General features: G+C 42.6%; 1 protein-coding gene across 22 annotated transcripts in view; it reads left to right on the top strand.

The window, feature by feature from the left end:
• Positions 1 to 21,983, top strand: part of MAGI1 (membrane associated guanylate kinase, WW and PDZ domain containing 1) — a 355,911-nt gene that overhangs the window by 331,770 nt on the left and 2,158 nt on the right. For 9 of the 22 annotated variants that reach the window (XM_040593725.1, XM_040593729.1, XM_040593731.1 and 6 more), the window contains 9 exons: positions 1,738 to 1,829; positions 2,835 to 3,027; positions 6,143 to 6,436; positions 9,611 to 9,814; positions 14,794 to 14,884; positions 15,006 to 15,069; positions 16,087 to 16,230; positions 17,463 to 17,601; positions 21,271 to 21,983. The exon at positions 21,271 to 21,983 is cut by the window's right edge and continues 2,158 nt beyond it. In XM_040593725.1, coding sequence (XP_040449659.1) covers positions 1,738 to 1,829; positions 2,835 to 3,027; positions 6,143 to 6,436; positions 9,611 to 9,814; positions 14,794 to 14,884; positions 15,006 to 15,069; positions 16,087 to 16,230; positions 17,463 to 17,601; positions 21,271 to 21,971 — 1,922 coding nt within the window. In that variant the 3' untranslated portion in view covers positions 21,972 to 21,983. Of the gene's footprint in view, positions 1 to 1,737; positions 1,830 to 2,834; positions 3,028 to 6,142; positions 6,437 to 9,610; positions 9,815 to 14,793; positions 14,885 to 15,005; positions 15,070 to 16,086; positions 16,231 to 17,462; positions 17,602 to 17,707; positions 18,181 to 19,579; positions 19,669 to 21,270 lie in introns of those variants that run through there. The other 13 variants (XM_040593727.1, XM_040593732.1, XM_040593743.1 and 10 more) reach the window with 6 other exon arrangements.

The raw sequence follows: 21,983 nt of genomic DNA on the forward strand, positions 1-21,983 counted from the left end.
TGCCGAGGAAACGGGCCCACGCTGAAGCTCTCTGCACAAGCCGTTTTGCCTCTGACAGATCCAACGCGCGCTATTAATTGGTTGGGGCCAGCCTTTGCCAAAAAAATAAAGCCTGTGAAGTGCTGGAGAGATGCTTCCGAATGTGTCTGCTCTTCACGCTGCCCCTCACTGAAGGCAGTGACAAAACCCAATTAATTCATTGTCTAAGTTCTGCTGTTCTGCCGCACGCCTGTACGGGGGCAAGCTGCCTTCGGCCAGCTCGCCTGAACAGATGAACCACACAGGCTTCCAGTGTATTCATCATTGATCATTCTGTAATTGTAGCTGGACAAAAATTAGCCTCTAGTTCAGTAAGGTAATGTGCACAGGTCTTAAGCTTAGTCTATAACTGCTGGTAATTAAAATGTGGAAATATTCTATATAAAATCAATGTGAATGAAAATGTCAAAGCAGACATCTGTGCCTTAGCACTCACCTGTTCTTTTAATTATTAGTATTCCCAGGTCTTACATTCATATTATGTTTTAAACCTGTCGAGTCATTGAAGAGAGCTAACTGAAAGTCTTAATGCTGAAAAGCAGCAGGTGACTAGACCCAAGCCTTTGCACAACAGACACCGACAGTGCAAAATGCAGTTTAGGGCCCAGTCTGACACTCATTGATGTCGGTGGAAAACAACCAGTTTATCTGCTCATAGATACAGAAAACTAGATGATGTTTTATTAAACATGTTGCATCCCGTATCTGAGTATGCATTTATTTACATTACACTCCTGAATGATTTACTTGGGTTTCTTTACTAAAAACATAGGCAGCTGACTTGTAAAGGAGCAGCTTTTTTTCATCATCAATTAACAAATTTTGGGAGGGGATCATTACAAAATTAGTCAATGTTACAGATACTAACCAATAAATATTAAATGAACCTGAAGTTGTCTTCTGATATGATTTAATGTCAGCAATTAATTTTGCATTTTTAAAAAAGGGATGAAAGCGAGCATGAATAAGTTAATATAAAACGTTACTGTTCAACCGCACTTCAAGGTTAGTACTTCACTGTATGTAATATTCATTGTGAAAACCTTGCTGGTGTTCCATAGTAATGAGTAGGTAAGGTTGGGCTTTTTTATGTTTCCAGCTGATTTTATCTGTTCAGTGGTTTTACAGAGCCCATACATAACCAAGAGTCAGGAGAGCTGCATTGTTTTCACTGGAGCCCTCCTGTTTTACACCAGCTGGGGATCTGTGCTGTAGTTATTTAAAGCAGTGTCAGCAGACAGATAGCAAACTATGCTTGTGAAAGTTAATTAAACAGTAGAAGTCATAACAAGTGGCTCTTTTGTCTCCCATGAAAGAGGAGTCAGATGTATTGTTTCTGGCAGAGTAATTCTCTGTTGTAGACATTTATTTATTGATGATTTGGAAGAGGCTCTTGCAGTGGGTAATGATGCTAATATCAGTGGAAGGAAATATTATAGTGATAAACAAATGGCAAGTCACAATTAGACACCTAGAAAGTAGAAACCTGTATAATTTTTAGTAGTGATTTAAATAATAACCCTTTATTATTCAAAACTATACATTTTCTTAATTCTGTCTAAAAATTCAAGACCGTCTCATTTAAAGAGTAAAATTGTGCAGCAGACCCCTCTACATGTACATCAGAGTAGTCCTGAATTGGCTATAAAGGTGTGGGTTTTTTGATTTAAAGTTATGGTTTTCCTTCTTTCCCTTCAGTTCCAGATTACCAAGAGCAGGATATCTTTCTATGGAGAAAGGAAACCGGGTTTGGATTTAGGATTCTAGGTGGAAATGAGCCTGGAGAACCTGTGAGTATATCTAGAAGCGGTCATGTTTTAACTTGTGAAATTTTCCAGAATCACAGCAGTGGCATGTACAGATGTGCGAAACTGCGCTGTAGCATCTCTGTTAAAATAACCAGTGGGATATGTATTTATATCCTGCAGCTCCTTCCCACCCTCCCTCCAAAAAACAAACCAAAACTCCATAATTGAAATGAGTTTGGCTTCCCCTGCTATTCCCTGTTCCTGTGATAGCTTAAGTGAAAGCACATAGGTCTGAAATTGCGTGGACATTGGGGAAGGGGTGTCCTGGTCAGGTTTGCAAGTATTGTGGTTTTAGCATCAGGTTTTCGATCTGCTCAATTCACTTGAATTCCTTAACTTGAATTCCTCCTTGAATTCACTTAACTTCTTTACCATAAATCCAGTGTCCGTGGAAGGTGCCAGGTTTTCACGTGCTGCACAGGTCAAAGCTGGATAGTGGCAGCATAAATTTCCACATATTTTCCTGCCAAAATTATTTTGCTCGTTTATGGAAAGAGAGCCCATGAGTTCCTCTCATGTTAAAGTAACTCCACACAACTCACTGAAGAGAAACCGAGACTGAGCTGGTGGGCAGGTGAGAGGACAGAGCCTGTAAACCCTGGAGGCAACTGGAAGGGTAACTCAGTTCCGGCTTCCCTGACAAGCCCCTCGGTGCTGTTAACCATCTTCCTCTCTGGTCACTGGCTGAGCGCATTTCCCAAGGCTGCCTGTCATATTAGAGTGAACGGACCACCTAAAGAAACAAGATGTCAGTTTATTACAATTTCACGATGCGGCTATGTTCACATGGAGCTGCTTTCACAGGAGCAACTTTCCTGGCCAGCAGTCATTTGTCAACAATCTCTTGTCCTTACTAAATTGGGTCTAACTACCAGTGTCCATTGCTTCCAGCTGGCTGTTGAGCTCATTCTCGTTTATCGCTATTTTTCTTCCTTCCCTCCCTTCCTCTCTTCCCCTTCCTTTCTTTTATTTCTGCTAATTCCTCAGATTTACATTGGTCACATTGTACCGCTGGGTGCTGCCGATGCTGATGGCCGCCTGAGATCGGGTGATGAACTGATCTGTGTGGATGGGACACCTGTTGTCGGGAAATCGCACCAGCTTGTCGTCCAGCTTATGCAACAGGCAGCCAAGCAAGGTCACGTCAATCTGACCGTCAGGCGCAAAGTGGTTTACACAGGTAGGCTGCAGTGTCGCTCGGCAGGGGTAGATTTTCTTGCCAGACTCCATCTGTTCAGCAAATGGTTTAAAGAAAAAATGCTCCTCCATGTGATACTGGGAAAACTCAGGGGATGTGGTGTTATTCTTCTTCTTTTGCCTATTTTTAGCCTTTTTTGTTCTTGATCAAATACTTTTCAAGTATTTTGTTTCCAGTCAAGACTCTTGCAAATCTCAGTTGGCTTCCCCAGTTTTCATGAAGTTTTCTGATAAAATGGAGAAATGTTCAGTTGCAACGTATCATTTTTAGTTTGAATCATGTGGCAACAGACACTGTGCTTGACCGCCTGTGTTTCCCAAAATAACTGTGATGCCTGATAGCCACCCTTAAATTGGGAGGGAGGGAAAAGATGCTGAAGGGTCCACAGTAGTGGAGGCAAGGGCAGAGGCTCAGGAGAAGCTTCAACTGAGGTTGCAACATGTAGTCAGCTAATGGCAGGATACAGGACTGTAAGCATCACTGGTTCTGGTAGTGCAAGGTGTGCATGTTTGTTGTAATAGGTTTGTGTGCTGAGTTATGCTGGGCATTGTGCACATGCTGACAAGCATATGGTCTAAATGGACAAAAAAGAAGCTGGCAGAAAGAAAAAGACGCAGAGAGAAGTGACACCGCATGGTGGCACCTAGATCAGTGACAGAAAAATGTCCTGATAGCAAAGAAAATGAAGACATGAGCATGAGCTTTCTAAATGACATGTGACCTTATGCTTGATATTGGAGTGTAACATTAGGGTGCTGCTGCCTCTTCTTTTGAGTCCCTTTAGGGAGCTCAAGCGTGTGGTTTGGTAGAGCTCACTTACTCAAAAGAAAGGCTATTACATAGCTTTTCAAGTTTAGGCATCAGCAGAAAGGTAGGCAGTGATGTACTTTCATCTTAAAGAGCATCAAAATAACATTCAGGTTGAAAATTAGGCCCATGGAAGACAAGGCTAGAACAACAGTACCTCCGAAATAGCTCTGTATTCTTATCCAGGGCTGAGCTCCTTCTGCACAATGTTAAATAAATGTTCACTTCTCATTTCTTTCCTTCTTCCCATTGTAGATTAAATGTCAGGTTACGTCTCTCCTCTAATAGCCTCCCTCTCATCCCTGACAAAGGGCTGCCAATGTGAGAGGAGCTTTAGGAGATGAGATTTAGGAGGAAAGGGAAGGGCAGCTGAATTTTGGTATTGTTTTTGTGCGTAGATTTTCTATCTAGTTTTACAGCCTTCAGGCTGGAAATTACCATAAAAGATTTAGTTGTGTGAGAAATGTCTTGGTATTTCATTCAGGGACTTGTTATGCCAGACCGAGCTATTTCTAAATCATTTCAAATGTGGACGCTTACTCTGGGATAAATTATTCAGGATCCTTTCTTTCACCTTGTATTTTCAGGCTTTTAAATTCCAGCTTAACTTTGTAGAGAAGCCTCTTCCTGAATTTTGGTCCTTTATTCCTCCTGCTGTCTATATGCCAGCAGAAAAAGATTGTTTGCCTAAACGGATACTCCATGTCTTGAGATTCATATAGGGGAAAGTTTGTAGTCCTGTATTCTTAGTATGTAGAATACTATATATTTACTACATACTTTGAGTATGTAAGTGCAGAAAGGTACTTCTATCCAAGAATATTTAAAAATTCTCTCTTTTTTTGATCATGGGTTTACAGGTTTAGGTTTTGTTTGGCATCCATTTTCTTCTTGTTGCTTTTAAGATCTTCAACTTAATTTTAGTTCACCAAATTGGAGAAGTGACCTGATTAGTGGAGGCAGCCATTCAGTAGAGACAAGTGCAATATGCTGCTTTCAGCTGCACAAATGGACTGTGGAGAACTGGCTGAGTAACAAGAAGTGGAAGCTCTTGTGGGCCCCAAGCGTTAACCCGAGGTTGGCTCAGGTGAAGAAAACATTGTGTTGGGATGTAGGCAGGGGGGAACCCTCCTGATTTCCCAGCAGATGATGGCTTAGCTGCAATGTGGTCCAGCATTTCAAGAAAGACATGTTTGAGTTGGAGAGAGCCCAACTGGAGGGAGTCCAGAGGACTAGCGAGAATAAGGAGAGCTCTAGAAAACATGGTCTGCAAGGAAATATTGAACAAATTGGGATTCTTCAGCCTAAAACAGAGAAGGGGGAGGAGGTGTTAAACTCCCCAAGACTATAAGAGGCCACAGCAAAGAGGAAGGGAATAATATGTTCTCCATATGCCTGCTAGATAGAACTTGAAATAATAGCCTTATGTTGCAGCAGGGAAGATTTATGTTTGATATTGCAACCAATAGATTGCCTGGGAAGATATTTAACAGCTGATTAGACAAACATCTGTCAGGACTGACAGCAAGTATAGTCGGCTCTGACTCGAGCAGAGTGTGGACTAAGTGATTTTTTTTTGAGATCTCTTCAAGCCCTGTGGTAGCTGATTAGATTTTAGACTAATACCACTTGCAAATTCAGCTGCTGTTAAACGCTTGTTTAATATTAATGTTAATAATGTCTGTTGGTTTCCCCCCAGCATCTGTACAGATGATAATTGCTGGTTCTTCCATCCAAAAAAGTTTGGTTCTCAAGTTGTTTCACTTTAGTGGGGGTGGTTGTTATTGCTTAAGATCACATTATTCAAAGGCAACGAGTGCTACCCTGCTGATAGCATTGAGTTAAAAAATACACAGGTGCTGAGTGGTGGGTATTTGATATTACTCTCTCTCCTTGCAGCTTGTGCACATATACGTGGTTGCACATGTATAACTGGAGTGGGAATGTGATATCTAAAGGAGGCACCTGTGAACTAATATAATCCAGGTTTAAAATGCCACAGAGCATCCAAGCACACTGCACTGGTTTAACCATACTGCTGCTGTAGTTCAGCAGCGCAAGGCTTTGGCTGCATGACCATACAGTGGAGAGGATGAGCACGTGTGGTCAGTGCCATCCCTGAGCAGAGCTGTTGGTGGTGACATCCTTGGTCATTATGGTCATGATTTATAGATTAAAGCAGGTGTTTTGCTTTTTCCTCGTTTTCATTTTTTTCTCAGTGGAAGGGACTTTTTAAGTACCAAACAGTGCAGCCTGCTCAGACAGTCTGTTTGGTGGTTTTCCTCCCCAGTTCCTAAGGCAGAGAATGAAGTCCCATCCCCAGCCTCTTCCCACCACAGCAGCAACCAGCCGGCCTCGCTGACGGAGGAGAAGCGAACGCCACAGGGCAGCCAGAACTCCCTCAACACTGTCAGCTCGGGCAGCGGCAGCACCAGTGGCATCGGCAGCGGTGGTGGCGGGGGCAGCGGTGTCGTCAGCGCCGTGGTCCAGCCCTATGACGTGGAAATTCGTCGCGGTGAAAACGAGGGGTTTGGCTTTGTCATCGTCTCGTCAGTGAGCAGGCCGGAGGCAGGGACGACATTCGGTAAGTCTTGGGGTTTCTTCAGCGTGCCCCGAATGAGATGCAGGTTTCAGCACTGCAGCACAAGGAGGCGAGCGGGGATCTGTTTAATTAAAAGTCATGAGCGTGCCCTAATTTATGTAATTAATACTTAATCAGAGGCCAAGACTTGGTAGGTGTTTGCCTCCTGCCTGGGTTTTGTTCAGCACTGGGTCGAGAAAAAACAAAATGAGAAATCCCAACCTGAAGAGCAAAAATGCTGCCGGTGGCGATTCCTGATGCTCCCTGAAGCTGCGGCTCTCCCTGCTAGCGGGGTGCCTTTCTGGGGTTGGCTCTCAGAAGAGCAGCCGGGGATCCCCCCAGTGATGCTGTCTGCTAGTGCAGAAATGGAGCAGGTGGAATGAAATATGTCTCCTGGTGGTGGGACTGAGGCCGTTGATTTAAAAGCAGTAATGCTTAAACTGATGAACTTCTCCTTGGTAATCAGGGTTATTCGGATCCTCGTTAGGGAGTGAGCTTGCTGATAGTTGGAAATTTTTAATTAATGTTGCCTGTGGGTGAGACATAAAATGCAGAATACTGTTAAAATAACAGGTTGGGGTTTTTTTACCCATTCCTCCTCTTCCCAAATCCATTTCTTCAGGGTAGGGGGAAATGAAGTTCATGTGATGTCACGCTTAATATCCTGCCCTAATAGAAGCGGTCCTGGTTTCTTTCTGAAGACAGGCCTTTCTGCTAGGCAGAACACCCCTTCCCAGGTGCTGCTGCAAAAGAGGGGCACATAAGCTGGTTTTGCAAGTATGCACGGAACAGCCCGCTGTAGAGCAGAAATGTCATTGCAAGGGAGAAAACAGTCAAAAATGGTATTTTCTTCCCTTTCCAAATCCTCCAAAAAGGCCAGAGGCAACACCCATGTATAATTTTCAGGGGAAAAGAAGATATTCCCTCTCTGTTAGCCTGTGGCATGTGATAGGGGTGGAGGGGGAAAGAAAGACAAAACACACGTCTTGTCCATCTTCACAGTACCTCTCAGAGAAGGGTTGTGGTTTGCAGGCATAATGCAAGGCAGGTGCATATGGCAAGAAGCGGCCCTTCCCCCTTTTTTCTAGGCTTTTTTATGAAATTTCCTGCCACTGCCCATCAGCCATGCCCTTACTAATACATCAAGGGAGCATCACCTCCTTTGCTGGTGTTGATGTAGAACGGGCCGTTTCTAGCTGTTCTGGGCAGTCACGGCAGCAGAGATTCCAAGGGGGAAATATCTAGTACAGACCCAGCACGAGGAGGTCTGGCAGTGCTCAGGTGGGTCCCTGGTGCCCTTCCAGAGCAGCTCTTGTGGTGCCAGAACGCAGTGGTGTAATGCAATGTAGATTAAACTGAACTCAGTCTAAGCCAGGGAGTGAGCTTTTATCTTCTGAAAGTATTCGCAAACGTGTGTAAATAACTGTATGAAGACTATGCTTTAACTCTTTTCTGCAGAGAAACCTTGACCTGAGGTGGTAAAGAGTTGTGTTTGCTTTAGCCCAAGACACTCGCTAACTGGAAGTTTTCTGTGCAGGGGCTCCTCATGGAGATCTGTTGATCTGTGACTGTTTTTCCTTTAATTTTTTTCAAGTGTATTCAGCTTTTTCCTAATACTCTGCATGAGATGTGTTCCCTCTGCTGCGTGGTGCTTGCTTTGGACCTGCTTTGTAGTTCTTTTCTTTCATGGGTAGTATTCAGAGATGGGCCAAACTGGTTCTAAAACCCACCGTGGTCACTTTGGTGTGGGCTCTGTCAGCTGTGTTCAGTGGATTGGACAGAGTTAGGAGCTCTTACCCTCAAAGCAGCCTTTCAACTGGGGCTTTGTATTACCAGAAAGAGAAACTTTCTAACATCACAGTAAAAGAAGAAGGGAAAAAAAAATCCCTCCACCATTTGCAACTAATACTAACACTTTCTGCCAGTTTTCCTTGCATCTTTCCAACCTTGTTCTCTCACCTCACATTCCTTTTCTTAGCCTCTTCTTCTTTATGGTGTTTCTAGTGTTGTCGTGTGCGCAGTAATGTATATCTCTAAAACTACTAATCAAATAAAGAGTACAGCACAGATGGGAAAGTGCATCTTGAGGGTGAATGTATTGTGGATGCAAAGTACGAGATGACCTCTCTTCATACCTCATGGTTCTAATCACATGCTGCGTGCCTGAGCTGTGTGAAGAAGCTGTACAAAACCCCGGTGGATTTATCTGAGTGAAGCTGTGTATCCCATGTGTCCCAATTCCGCATTTTGTGAGCAACCCTGTGTTTTTGGGACAAAAAATTGCATGAAATGGGAGGAGAATTTTGTCTCCAAAACACATTCATCCTAAAGTGCTCTTGCTCTGTGTGTCAAGACATCTTGATGGTTTTGTGTGTGGTTTTAGAGGTATTTAAATGAGGAGGTCCTTATTCCTTCCCTGCTCCTGTCCTGATGCCATCTAAGATCATAAAAGGGGAAGGGTTAACAGAGGCTGAGGTGGATGCCTGCACCAAACAGGTTACCTTTGTCAGTCTTGGCCCATCTGTAGTGGTCCTGTACCTTCCCTGGTAGTACCTTTGTTCATGATGGAAGAAAACCGGTTCATGTTGCTTCCCCATGCAGCGCTGATAGAGTGGGTCTTTGCGGTAGAAAGGGAGTTGCACTCCCTCCTAGGCCTAGAACACTTTATCTTTCTATATCGAGAAAGAACAAAACATTGGCAGAAGCTTGAACAGCAGTTGACTTAGGGAAGAACTAGAGAGGTTGACATTGATGTAATCTTGGAGGAGGAAGGTTGTGTTTTTTACAAACAGTTTCAATTTTTTTTGTTAAAAAATAAGATCAGGATTTGGGTTATGATGGGGCTGCTAAGTGCAGTTGTAGTCTACAAATCTCACCATTTATTAAGAAAAGTCAAGTTGGGGGGAGTTTTGAGCAATTAACAAACCACCTTTTTGTAAAAGAAGTAAAGCATTGTGCACTTGTACTAGTTGATTGCCAATGTTTTGAACACTGGCAGCAAAGCTATCCTATAATAACTTTTGCTTGATGCATTAATTAATTAACCCTTAACCTTCTCTTTCCCTTTTCAACCCTTTTTCTCCTTTTCCCCTTCACCGTATTCCCACGTATGTAAACAATTAAAAAACAAACCAAAACCAAAACCAAACAAAAACAACCCCCAAACCAATACAAAAGCGGGAAATGCATGTGTGGCCATGCCTCACAAAATAGGTCGGATAATTGAAGGGAGTCCCGCAGACCGCTGTGGCAAGCTGAAAGTAGGCGATCGGATCTTGGCCGTGAATGGGTGCTCCATCACCAACAAGTCGCATTCAGACATCGTCAACCTCATTAAGGAAGCAGGAAACACCGTTACCCTGCGCATCATTCCAGGAGATGGTAAAGTATATGTTTCCTGCTGTCTTACCTGACCCTCTCGTTGGTTTTGTTCCTGGGCTTTTTGCATCAGTCAGAGCTGCAAAGTCACGGAGGACTCGATTTCCACTCCTACTTTGGAATTAGCAGTGAGGGAGGCTATGAGTCTTCCATAGGTTTATTTTTTGTTTCTTTCTATAGAAATGGACGTTCTGTTTTTAAACAGGGAGGTGCTGAGTCTACATTAAAAAAATACTATTCCATTCTATCACATTCCTCCATGTATCTCCTTAAAATGATCTTCTGTAAATTTGATACATATCTTGGTACACTTTGTTTTGATTCTTAGGTTCATAATGCAGCTTTAGAATATTTGGGAATCACTGTTAATACGTGCAATTCCCGAAGCTTTGTATATACACAAGCAGGCTATAGAGTAAAGAGATCACAGAAAGGGATAAACACTTTGTCATGTTTTAAGCCGTTCAAAAGAAGATTTATTTTATTTGGTTTCGTCTGGGTGAGTTGCTTTGGGAGTGAGCTCAGTACATTTTAAAATTACTTTGTTAAATGGTGACAGCTCTGGAGCTGCTGTGTTCTTGCAGGTTCTTGTTGTAAGAATTACCCAAGGCAGGATCTTGTGGTTTCAGGTCAGAGGGAGCGTGCGGGATCCCCAGCAGTATGCTGCCACTTGGTACTGGTTACTGACCTATTTAATAAAAACAGGGATATGTGTTATATGTCAGTGTCATTAAATTGATCCCTAGCTGCGATGCCAGCAGAAACGTATGAAAAGTACCTGCAGCAGAACTGGAGTTGCTGTGGTTCTAAATTCTAAGTATTTTGTTTGTTCATTGTCCTGCTCTGCCATGGATGGGTTCATAGTGAGAACTCATTAGGCAGAAATCTTTTTACATTGCTCTCTTTTCAAGCTGAATCTGCAGGTATAAGATATGATGATGGCTCAGATACAGTATTAATGAGCATTTTTTAAAGTTGGACAAGACATTATTAGCGTTCAGTTAAATGCCGAGAAAGAGTGATTAAATTTGAAAGGAAGGTTGAGGAAGTATGGCTGGATTGAACCTGGTAGCTGTAGAGCGGAATGGAGAAGTTACACGGTGTGGTTTCCAGTGAGATGCATGCATTAGTTGCTAACTCTCACACTTTCTGATCTGAAACATGGATTTGGTTATCCCACGGAGCATGTTTATGCTGTGTTTAGTTATAGGATAAAAACAGGCCAGGATGAGAAATGATCTGGTTATAAACTATTTCTGTTTAGGATGATATGCTTTGCATAAAGGGTTTATTTTCCTGCTGATTAATAGCTACCAGGTCAAATGGTATATGATCCTTTGCTGCTTCCAGCAAATTGAGTGTTGATGAATAATAAAATGTCTGTGAATCAGGCTAACATTTGAGCAGGCCAGTGCATGCCAGTTTTGGGAGGTAAACTGGGAGAAGTATTGTTCGTTACACGTATTTTGATACTGGTCAAAATCCAGGGAGGTGAATCTTTAAAATAAATAAATAAATAAAGTTTTGGAGAGGCAAAAGTACCTAAGAAATAAACAACTTTTGAATGGTTTAAAATTTTTTTAGAAAGAGTATAGCTTCCTCATGTGAATGCTCAGCCAGGCTTGCTCATGCAAATAGGTGTACAAAATGCCATGTTAAATTGCTTAGATTAGAAGGGAAATCTGTACCTGTGACTGACATCACGTATTCCTGGAGAAGGTGCAAGTCTGTAACTTACAGAATGAGTGAACTCTTCTCTCTCATAGCAGTGCGGGTTTTGAGTCTTTTTATTTACTCTCCCTTTGGAATTCCAAGTCAGATTGCCAACTTTGCACAGTATTACCTGCATTTAATTTTCAAAAACCAGTTAGACCAGACATTCTCAAAATGGTGAAAGGTTTGCTCTAAACCCCATGAGATTTAAGAAATTGGTCTCAATGTCATTTTTGTTGTCTTTAAGTGCTCTTGTTGATTTGTTGTTTTCTTTTTGTTGACTTTTGGGTGCCTTTTTGGTAAATGTAAATGCTCTAACAGTGTACTTAAAGGTGGTGGCAGGGGAAAGAATAAAGCAGAAGCCATGCTCCTCAGATAAACATCAAACTAAGGCTCATCACAAAACTCACGATAAACTCACACTGCTAATCTCTTCTAACATTATTAAAAACACGAAGGGTTTTTGCTTTGTAATAAGTCTTGCACCAGCTCATTGCCGTAGACCGCTGCAGGATTGTATTTGCAATGAAATGACAACGGTTTCGCATGCTACCAGCTGATGCAAGGATACAGAGAGCTGAAAACAACAAGCTTCGATTAGGCATTTAATTGGTGTCTGAGTGTTCTAGGGCAGAACAGGGCAAGGAATCAATGAAATATGTAGGATGTAGAACATACATTTGTAATTCTACTAGAGATAATTTTTTTGCTATATTTGTGTTCTGTTCCAGTTTTGCATGGTGGCTGGCACGCATCCTGAACTAGTGTCTAAAAAACTAGCAAAATTATGCACAACTCCTGACTCATGGGATGGGGTGGGCTAAAGATAGATGCAGTACAGTGGCATGAAGATACATCTGTACCAAATATGTGTTGTTGCTCTACTTGGTATTCTTAGTGTGACCTACTAAAGGGTAGAAATCTTGCATTCTCTTTGAAGCCCACCTTCATCTGATCTCCAAATATTTGTGCAGAATTTCAGAGGCTTTTGTTCTGGATGAATACAGGACCCTTAACCACGTTTTAGGGCCTTTGTAGGTTGGAGACAGATTTTAGCGTCAAGGCATCTTTCTAAAATACAGAGAATTATTTCCACACATAGGGACACCTCCTTCTCACACAAGCCAGCTGTCAGTGGCACATCCTCGCAAGGGTATGTGTTGGTCATGCCTACCTCGAGAGGCGCAGGCAGACCCAGGAGCCTCTCTTGCTCTCTGAGCCACCGGGCACAAGCCAGCTCTGGTCTGGAAGATGTTACAGCTCCATATGCTGGAGGTTTGGGCATGTTAACTTGGGCATAGTGCTGCAGGCAAAGGAGCTGTGCTCTCGTTGCACCCATCTGTTTAAATGGTTCTTCTTTTTCTCTTTCCTGAGTTTCCCTTGACATGCACTAGCTACAGAAAGGAAAAATCTTCACCTCATCTAGATTTCTCCACTTTTAAAATAAATTCATGAAATAGACTAAGTTCACAGGACCAAGTAAGCCCCTGAGCACCACCTCACCTTAATTCATGCAAAAAAACTCCCATTTCTGCAATTTTGTATTACAGCCGGACTCCGTTTAATGATGGTAGATTTCTCCACAGTCAGTAAAATGAATTACCAGATGCCTAGAGCTTCAGGGGCAAACAAGGGCAGGATAGAAGATGCTGTAATTTTATTTTGGAGAGCCAGATGTTTCCACCCGGTTTTTGTTGCTGTTTTCTGATGGTGCTTTTTTTTTTTTTTTTTTTTTGGAGAAGGGATGGAACTAGAGAAATTCAGTCAAGAAACAAGGCACATTGTTGTAACCAGTGATTGTGCACTCAGTTTACATTTTGATCTCAAAAAGTGAGTTGTGGTCAGTATTTTATAGTTGTCATCTGTGGTCCTCTCCTGGATAGAATGAATATAGGCACAAAGTGGGGGTCTCCTGTATGCAGAACTGTTCCACAGAGGGAGGGTGTGCCTGCCACTGCAGTGACTTTAGCTGGGAATGCCATGCCTAAGGAGTGGATGTTTTTATTGACTGTGCCCATCATTCTGCGTATGCAACCAATACAACTGTTCAACGTTTGAGTGGGTAGGCATGTACCATCAGCTCTTCCTCTGAATTCAAACTCCTGTGTGAGGGGAAGGGTGTTTTCAGGAACTGCTGACTTGCAGAGCAATTCAAAATTCGAAATGCTTCAGTATTAATTTCAGTTCAGGTTTGATACAATATGCATTTCTGGAAAATGTGTTGAGTTCAATATGCAAGAGTTCCAGGTCTTTCCTCCAAAACTGTGTTGCTAGTATTCGGCTAATGTCATTGACGTGACCTTAATTTTAGGCAGAATTTTAAATGAGTTCTGGGTTAACTCTGGTCTTACTGAAGTCCAATATGTAAAGCTCCAAAATGATAAGGGATTTTGCCGTGCCGTACTGAGGGACACCTAGAGAGTCCTTTTTCATTTGTGTCTACAGCAACTCCTGTCCCAGTTTTGTGAAGCAGGAGAGAGGACCTCTCCTCCTAGAAGCACCTCCTGCTGTGTGTAGAGAAATGTGGCATTTGCACAGGCTGACGTTGGGCTGAGAGCCCTTTACCATGGCATAAATGGAGTTTTGAAGTTAATCCTGCTCTTTGTATTCTCTCGGTGAGCCCTTTTGTAAATGGCACCCAGAGCTGTTGATGCTTTTGGTACAGGTGCTTCCACGTCCCTGCATGCAGCTTTGAGTGCTCAGGCAGCAGTGGATTGTATTTCAAAGATGGATTGCAGTAAGTTTGGGTTTTAGCCACATTCAATATCACCTTGTGAGGTATTAGATAAAAGCCACATCTCAATCCTACTGAAGATTGCAGTTTCTGATGGAGGAAGCACTGATAAGCTTATAATCCATGGAATAGTTATTGCTACTATAAAATTAATCCAGCCTACCTATACCATATTTGGAGACTCTAATGATTTGAATTCATGTCATTAGACAGCAGGGAAATAATTCTTCAACCCTTACACCACAAGTCAGCCTTCATTCTGAGTGGGTCTAATGGTCAGAGGTGTTTCTAATCCAGATTTCCTAATTTATTTTTTAATTTTTTTGCATTTTCCAATTTCATATACATATTTGTGATGACACAGCTTAGACTTTATCCCGTTAATTTTTGGTTTTAAGAAATTTGAGCCAATCTCAAGTTCTTTAAAAACAACATAATGATGCTTTTCAATGAAATGCCTTTGCAAAGCTTTTTTTTTTCTTTCAGCAAATGGCCAATGGTCGTCCCTCATAATGAAAAAAAATTTATTTTGCAGAATCCTCCAATGCTACTTTATTGACCAATGCAGAAAAAATTGCTACAATTACAACCACACATACTCCTCAGCAAATACCACAGGAGACCAGGTCAGATTGTTTTCCTTGAGGAGAGCATGTTGACATGCTCTCTCTTTGGGCATTTCTTGATCATCTTCACATTCCACGAGCTGGTTTTTTCCTCTCTCCCTCTTTCTCTCTTCCTTTACAGCAGGAACAACACCAAACCAAAGCAGGAATCCCAGTTTGATTTCAAACCACCCCAAGCAGCGCAGGTAAGGAGTAGCTTTCTAATTGTTTTGTTTACCACAGAGCGTTGCTTCCAATCTGCTTGAGGGGGCTGTATTCAAATAGTTCCCTTGAAAATTCCTACTGGGAAGCTGTTCTCCCTCAGCCTGTTTGCTGAAGTAAGAGGAATTTGCTGATTAGTTTCTTAATATGTGTTGTTTTTTCAGCTGAGAAACATTTCCAGCACATTCTCATCAAAAGCTTTAGGGAGGGGGGGGGGGGAAAAAAGCCAACCACAGCTGACATTTTAATGACAGTAATAATTTATGTGTTTGTTTATTGAATTGTATATTTTGAAGGGCCTCTCCAGAAAGTACTGTTGTGTGCGAATGGTAAGTTCAGAGGACAAAAAAGAGGAAAGCTAAAAAGGGGCAGTAGCTGGAGTTTTCCAGCTTTCACAGATGGCGTCTAATTAGAGAGATTATCTATCTCACTGTTATCTTTCTTTGCCACTGGCCATCCCAGAAGTAACCTCTTCCATTAGGGACTTCAAGACATCCCTACGCTAACAGCATTTGTGAAAAACAATGCACATGCTTCTGAGCTTCTTGCAAAGGAATTGATGAGGTGGTAACAAAAAAGGAAAAGCCAGCACCATGGCATAAAGTCACCCCAGGTGCCATTAGCCATTCAGTTAAAGCCTGGCACTGGAATTGTGGTTACCCTGGCCTTCCTGTGCAGCTGGTGGAACACTAACCACCCTCCAGAAACATGCTTTTCTGCCCTGGGCACGGGAGTGTTGTGTAACAGAGGTGCCTAAAAATGCATGGGACGTGGCCAAGCCCATTCATTCAAACGGCCCTTTGCAGACCACTGCCAGGACTCCAAACTGCAGGGTGGGATCTGAGGAAGCAGGAAATCCTAGCCTGTGTGTGAAAACTCAACTTTTTTTAATTATGAGTAACAAAACCAATAATGTTCGTTGGTTGAATAACTTTAAAATGAGAGTAGAGCAGTGTTTAACATTCCATTCAACTGTGCATATGTTGTCTTCCCTCCCGCAGGACCAAGATTTTTACACTGTTGAGCTGGAAAGAGGAGCCAAAGGGTTTGGCTTTAGCCTGCGAGGTGGCCGGGAGTATAACATGGATCTGTACGTGTTGCGGCTAGCTGAGGATGGTCCGGCTGAGAGATGTGGGAAGATGAGGGTATGCACAAACAGATTTAAAAAACGCGTTTCTTTGCAATAAGCTGACTTCCCTGCCTCTCGCTTACAGGCACACCTTCTGCTGTGCCAGCTAAAAGGAAAATGAGTTGTTAACTGAAAGGAGCAGTGGTTCCTATTTACTTCTGTGCGTGGCTTCTGTCACTCTCTGTATACAGTCTGTAGCAGTGTGTGTGCATGGGAAGGCTTCACCCCCTTCTTCCAGCCCAGGTTTCCAAATCGTAATACATAATCTGACTTGTAAAGCCTAACAGAGATGCATGTAGCAATGAAAATGTAATAGTCACAGTCTTTGTCAGCTCTTCTAAAGCTGCAGCTGTGGGTAGAGAATCGGGATGTCCCACCTGACCCCCTCCTATGCTCGAGGGCAGAGAGGGGAGAGAGAATGTATACTGACCCACAGGTTACAAAATTATAATGTAGTTTTTTATTAGTATTATCTGTTAACTTCACACATCAGCTAAATTATAAACATTATAGCAAGGGCATATGTTATAAAATGCCTACAGAAAAATTAAACCGGCAAGTTTTATGTACTCCTTGCTCCTCTGTTAAAGAATGCAGTATAACTTTGCTGCATGTGCCATTTGTCTTCTTCTCCTCCAGATATATCATGCAGAGGGCATTTTCAAAAAACTTTTGTCTAGAGGCAAATTTATAGGTCCAAAAGTTATGCTTATGAAAGTAAAGCAGTGCTGCCTTGTGGAGGTCAGTGCTTTGACAAGCTCTTCCAGCCCCTGTTTTCCTATCCTGATAAATGATTATCTTTACAGAAGCAGCTTTGTTGGTTCATAGTAGGTATCTATATCCAAGTGAGAAATGGATCTGAAAGAGCTATTTGAACACCCCGGTTACAGCAAACTGTAAAACAAATGATGACGTTGACCAAAAACTTCACAGATAATCAAAATAAAATAACACCAGTTCTAACACAGCTCCAGCTATTGAAAAATACAGTAATGCAATGTGGTTTTACAGAACAGCAATGAAATATTTTGATACCTCAAGCTTTCCCTGTTGTCTTCATGTCTCCCAGGCCCCTGCACACTGTTTTTTTGTGGACTGCCGTTGGGAGGAGTTGGGTGTATTTAGCTTCACCTCGTGCATAGTTGTTCCTCCACCTTTGCTGTGGCTGTTGTCTCATGGTGTGCTGGCGGTGATGCTCCTGGGGACTTGTTTCTAATCTTAGACTCTTTTCTTTTGTGACATTGACAGATCGGTGATGAAATCTTAGAGATCAACGGAGAAACTACCAAGAACATGAAGCATGCTCGGGCCATCGAACTGATTAAAAATGGTGGCCGCAGGGTCCGCCTGTTTCTGAAACGTGGAGATGGCTCTGTCCCAGAATATGGTGGGTCAAACTATGAAAACATTCCTTTCTTCCCTGGCATCACTCCATGAATGATCTGTCTCAAGATCTGAAGCGGGAATTCTTTTTTATTTTCCTTTCTCACCAGTGTCTTACCAACCTTTGCAACATATGGTTAATTGCCTCGCTTGTGCTGAATTTTCTACACATTTCATCCTTTGCTTGCTTCCATGGACTTGGGGCGCAGTGTAAGGCAAGATCATCATAGCAGTATTTTTGGTGATCAGAGAGGAAAACAAAACAATACAAAAAAACCTTATTGTCTTGTCCAGCCAAACAAGGAATGTCATTGAACTGTGCCAAACTGTTTCTCAGCGGCTGAATTGTTGTTTCAAATAGGTCTCTACTTCTAATCAATGCAAAAACTGGGATCCTGAGTTATTATTCTAAAGCAGTGATTTTTTTTGTTAGGTTTTTCTCTTAGTTCCTGTCCATAGACATGAATGCCAAGATGGCTTATGAGATTTTTGCCTTCCCTTAATATTTATGTAAATATTTATAAAGTTATTTAAGAAAAAGAAGAAAGAAAAAAAAAAAAGCTTTACTGCAAAAATATATTCATTTGGCCTCCTGAGCCCTTTTCTTCCCCTTTAAACTGTCTGCTGGTTGCAACTAGTTAATTTGTAAGGTCCGAAAAGGTGAGGAGGTTGTGAAAAGGTGCTCTCGTGTTTGTCTTGGGGGAAACATTCAGTCCTCGTTTCTTGCTAAGAATTGCATTAGATTTCCTTTTCTTCCCCCGGAGGTTGGATTGCTGGGTGGCTTAACTTAGCACACTATTTAATATTATAATTATGTCTTATTTATTTGAGATAATTGTCAAATATTGTGCCCTCGATGGAGGGCTACTCCCAACCAAAGGTCTTTGAGGTTTCTATAGAAACTGATGATTGAAGGGATGTCCTTTATATTTTTCTCCCCGTATTTGGGTTATTTCTGTGTCAGTAAGTTCTGTGTTTATCATTCACTCCATGTCCTAAAACCAGAAACAAAACCTTTCTGCACAATTGATGAACTAGATTTTCTTTTTATTTACTCTGCCACATTTGAGAGTTTCTGCTCACTCTGCTCATTATTTAACTCAAAATGACCAATTCAGACTATAAGCAACAAACAATTGAAGTGTTTAACAATATGGAAGGGAAGCTGTGGGTTTACACTTCTGTAATATAAATAGCACACCAGAAGGTTCAATGATGGCACTGAAATTCTGTAATGTTCTTTCTACTTTTGTCTTTTCCTATACTCCTTTGGATGTACAGTACTGTATCATATACTAGACTGCATAAATACCCTGTAAATTAAGTGCTTCACTTCTCAAAGCATATGTCTGTTGCACTGAGGATGGAAATCCACCACCAATTTTCTTTTGGCTAATGCTAAACCACTAAACGTTCATTCTCCAAGCAAGGATTTAATATACAGGGGTTGCACTACTGTAAAGAATATCCTTGTAACATTTGGGACTCCTTCCTCTCTTCGTTCTGTTCGCTGCAGTCGCAAATGGTTCCTCTAATAATGTTAAGTTCCAATATTTTTCTGACTCGATTGGAACGTGCTTCTCTATGAGGCTGTATATTTTTGTAATGAGTTTTGTACTTATTTTTAATGTTGTGGTCTCTGGTGGACTTTATTTTTCGTTGTTGTTTGATTGTTAATGTTTTTTCTATGACATTCTGTGTCGCTGTTCCAGCTGTCTTTTAGAATGGATGCTCTCGTTGTCTGGGTTATTGAATCACCTTTTAGATGTCTCTTTATGTCACAATAATAACAACTGCTGTCTTTGCAGCCTTATATTTGGGTGAAGCCTAGACAATCTGACTGGAAAAATAAACTTTCTTTATTCTAAGATAAAATATGAAGATTTTTCTTTCTTTCACCTTTGTTCTAGGGAATCTAAATTTTCTACTTTTCTCTTTCTCTTTCTCTTACTTTTCTTGGTGCTGGGCTCTTCCTTCCTCAGCGATGATACCTCCTAATATCGCTGCATGTATGAGAAATGACAAGCTCGGGGAGTCTTGCTTCTACCTTATGGGCCATAATCAAACTACGGTTTGTAGCTAAAATCAATATTAGGTGTTTTTGTGCTGTGGCCTAATTCCCTCACATTGCTTTCCGCTTCGCTATATTTTATATGTACAGCAATTCATTCCGAGCACCCTGCGTCCCCTGAATTGTAAGTACACCACAGGACACGTTTAAACCTCGCTTGTACCTTGTGCGATAGCCAGGTTGCCGCAAGCCACGTGCTTACAGTTACGGAAAAGCGGTGTGGTCCCCAGCTGCTGCCTGAAAATGCTAATAACCAAAAATGCACACACGTGAGTCACAACACGGGTTTCACCTGGAAATCACAGACCTCATGGCCCATGCGCACACCGACCCTCCCAGGCTAAGGAATGGAAATGCCATCAAATGGGAGACACCTTGCGTGGTGGCAGGAGGAATGAGCATGTAGAGCTTTTGGCTTGGGGGAGGGCAGACAAAAAGGAGAAAAACTGGGTGGTGGTGGGGGGCGGGAATCTGTCCCCACGAGTGTTTGTGAGGGTTTTCAGTCGTTGCCATCAGGACAGTCCACCTCGAGGTGGGTGTCTCGGTGCGAGCGGCAGGAAGCCTGCAGGAAGCGTAGCTAACGCCAGCCGAGCTGCTGTGCAGAAGCTGCTTTAAAAAAGAAAGCCATAAGCAAATAAAAGTAACGCTCATTAAGTCAGCACAGCTACTTTAACGTTTGCCATGTCTATAATGAATCATTCATAAACATCCGTTAGAAATGACGTGAGCAGTTGTAGCTTAGCTACAGTGCAGGGCTGGTTCTTAGTTTTGGGGTTGTTGTTTTTTTTTTCCTGCTGCTTTGCAGTTTGTCTCGCAGAGGTAGCTCAGCTCTATTTTACCCAAATACTACATTAAAAATAACAAACTGGAGATTAGGTTTTAATCAAAGCCATCCCACATATTACAGTATCTTTTCATTGCTTTGATATGAAAAAATCATAACTTCTGTCATCGTTGTTCGAATCATTGTGGCAAAACCAAAATCTACATTAGGACTTCTCGTAACATGGTAGAACGAAGTGAGATTAAGTAAAGTCTTAAACAAAATGACAATTGCATGATTACAGTCTATTTCTCACACCTTCAAAATGTTATTTTACAAAGTGAAAACTTAATGATCAATTCTATTTTCTGTATATTTTCTGTTATTTGAAACAAAGCCTCCCACACCTGGAAGGCAGTTCTTTCAAAAGTCTTAACAAAATCGTTTCCTAAAGGCCCTCTTTATTGGAAACCGTTAAAAAAACCCCACAGCCAACAACCTGAACTACAATATTTTTCTTTTTTCCACTGGAAAGAAAGTAGTGTAAACCGAAACATTATGAATTGGGCTTGGGGAAAATGTAAAATGCCCCATGACCAGAAGAGCGTAAAAATGATATCAGCTTGGACCAAAACACGGCTAACGAACAGAGCAGCACCAGTACTAACCTGTAACTCTCGTTGTTCGCAGTTAAATTAACAAAAGCTTCGGTTAGCCTTCACTGACTGCTTTTAACAGTTGTTTGTTTTTGTCACTAATGAAGTCTGAAGAGTGCTAAGTGGTGTCACGGCGCTGCAGAAGGCATCAGTACCAAACGCTTTGCTGTTATTTTCTTTCAGACCCCAGCAGTGACAGGAACAGTCCCGCCACAGGTTCACAAAATGTATCGGAAATGAAACCCGTGCCATCCGACCGACGGCAGCACCCATCATCGGAGTCCAGTTATCCACCAGACCTTCACAAATCATCACAACATGGGGACAAGCGGACTTACGTTAGAGACCTAAAAGGCAGCAGAGAGTTTAGCAGACATCCCAATGAACACCACACTTGGAATGGGACTTCTAAGACCAACGACCACGTGCCAGGCAGGAGGACGGAGAGGTCGCCGGAGAGGAGGCACGAGAGGCAGCTGGAGAGGGCAGTGGTGAACGGGCAGAAGAGGAGGTCTCCCGAAAAGCGGAGGGAAGGGACGAGGAGCGCTGACAACACTTTGGAGAGGCGGGAGCGGCACGAGAGGAGGAGAGACCTCTCCCCCGAGAGGCGCAGAGAGCGGTCGCCCAGCCGCCGCCGGCGGTCGCTGGAGAGACTCACGGAGCCGAGGAGGTCACCCGATCGGAGAAGAGAGAGCTCCCTTGACCGACGGGCCAAGTCGTCTGACCGGCGGAGGGAGAGGTCGCCCGACAGACGGCTCAGGGAGGAGCGAGTCGGCCACCGGGAGAGGGAAGACCCCGGCTGGAAGCATGAGCCGAGCCGCAGGCACCCGCCCGAGCAGCGCAGGCGGCCGTACAAGGAGTGCAGCACCGACCTCAGCATCTGAGGGGCTCCTCCG

This window comes from Falco naumanni, chromosome 4, assembly GCF_017639655.2.
Source record: "Falco naumanni isolate bFalNau1 chromosome 4, bFalNau1.pat, whole genome shotgun sequence".
In the NCBI taxonomy this organism is placed as follows: Eukaryota; Metazoa; Chordata; class Aves; order Falconiformes; family Falconidae; genus Falco; species Falco naumanni.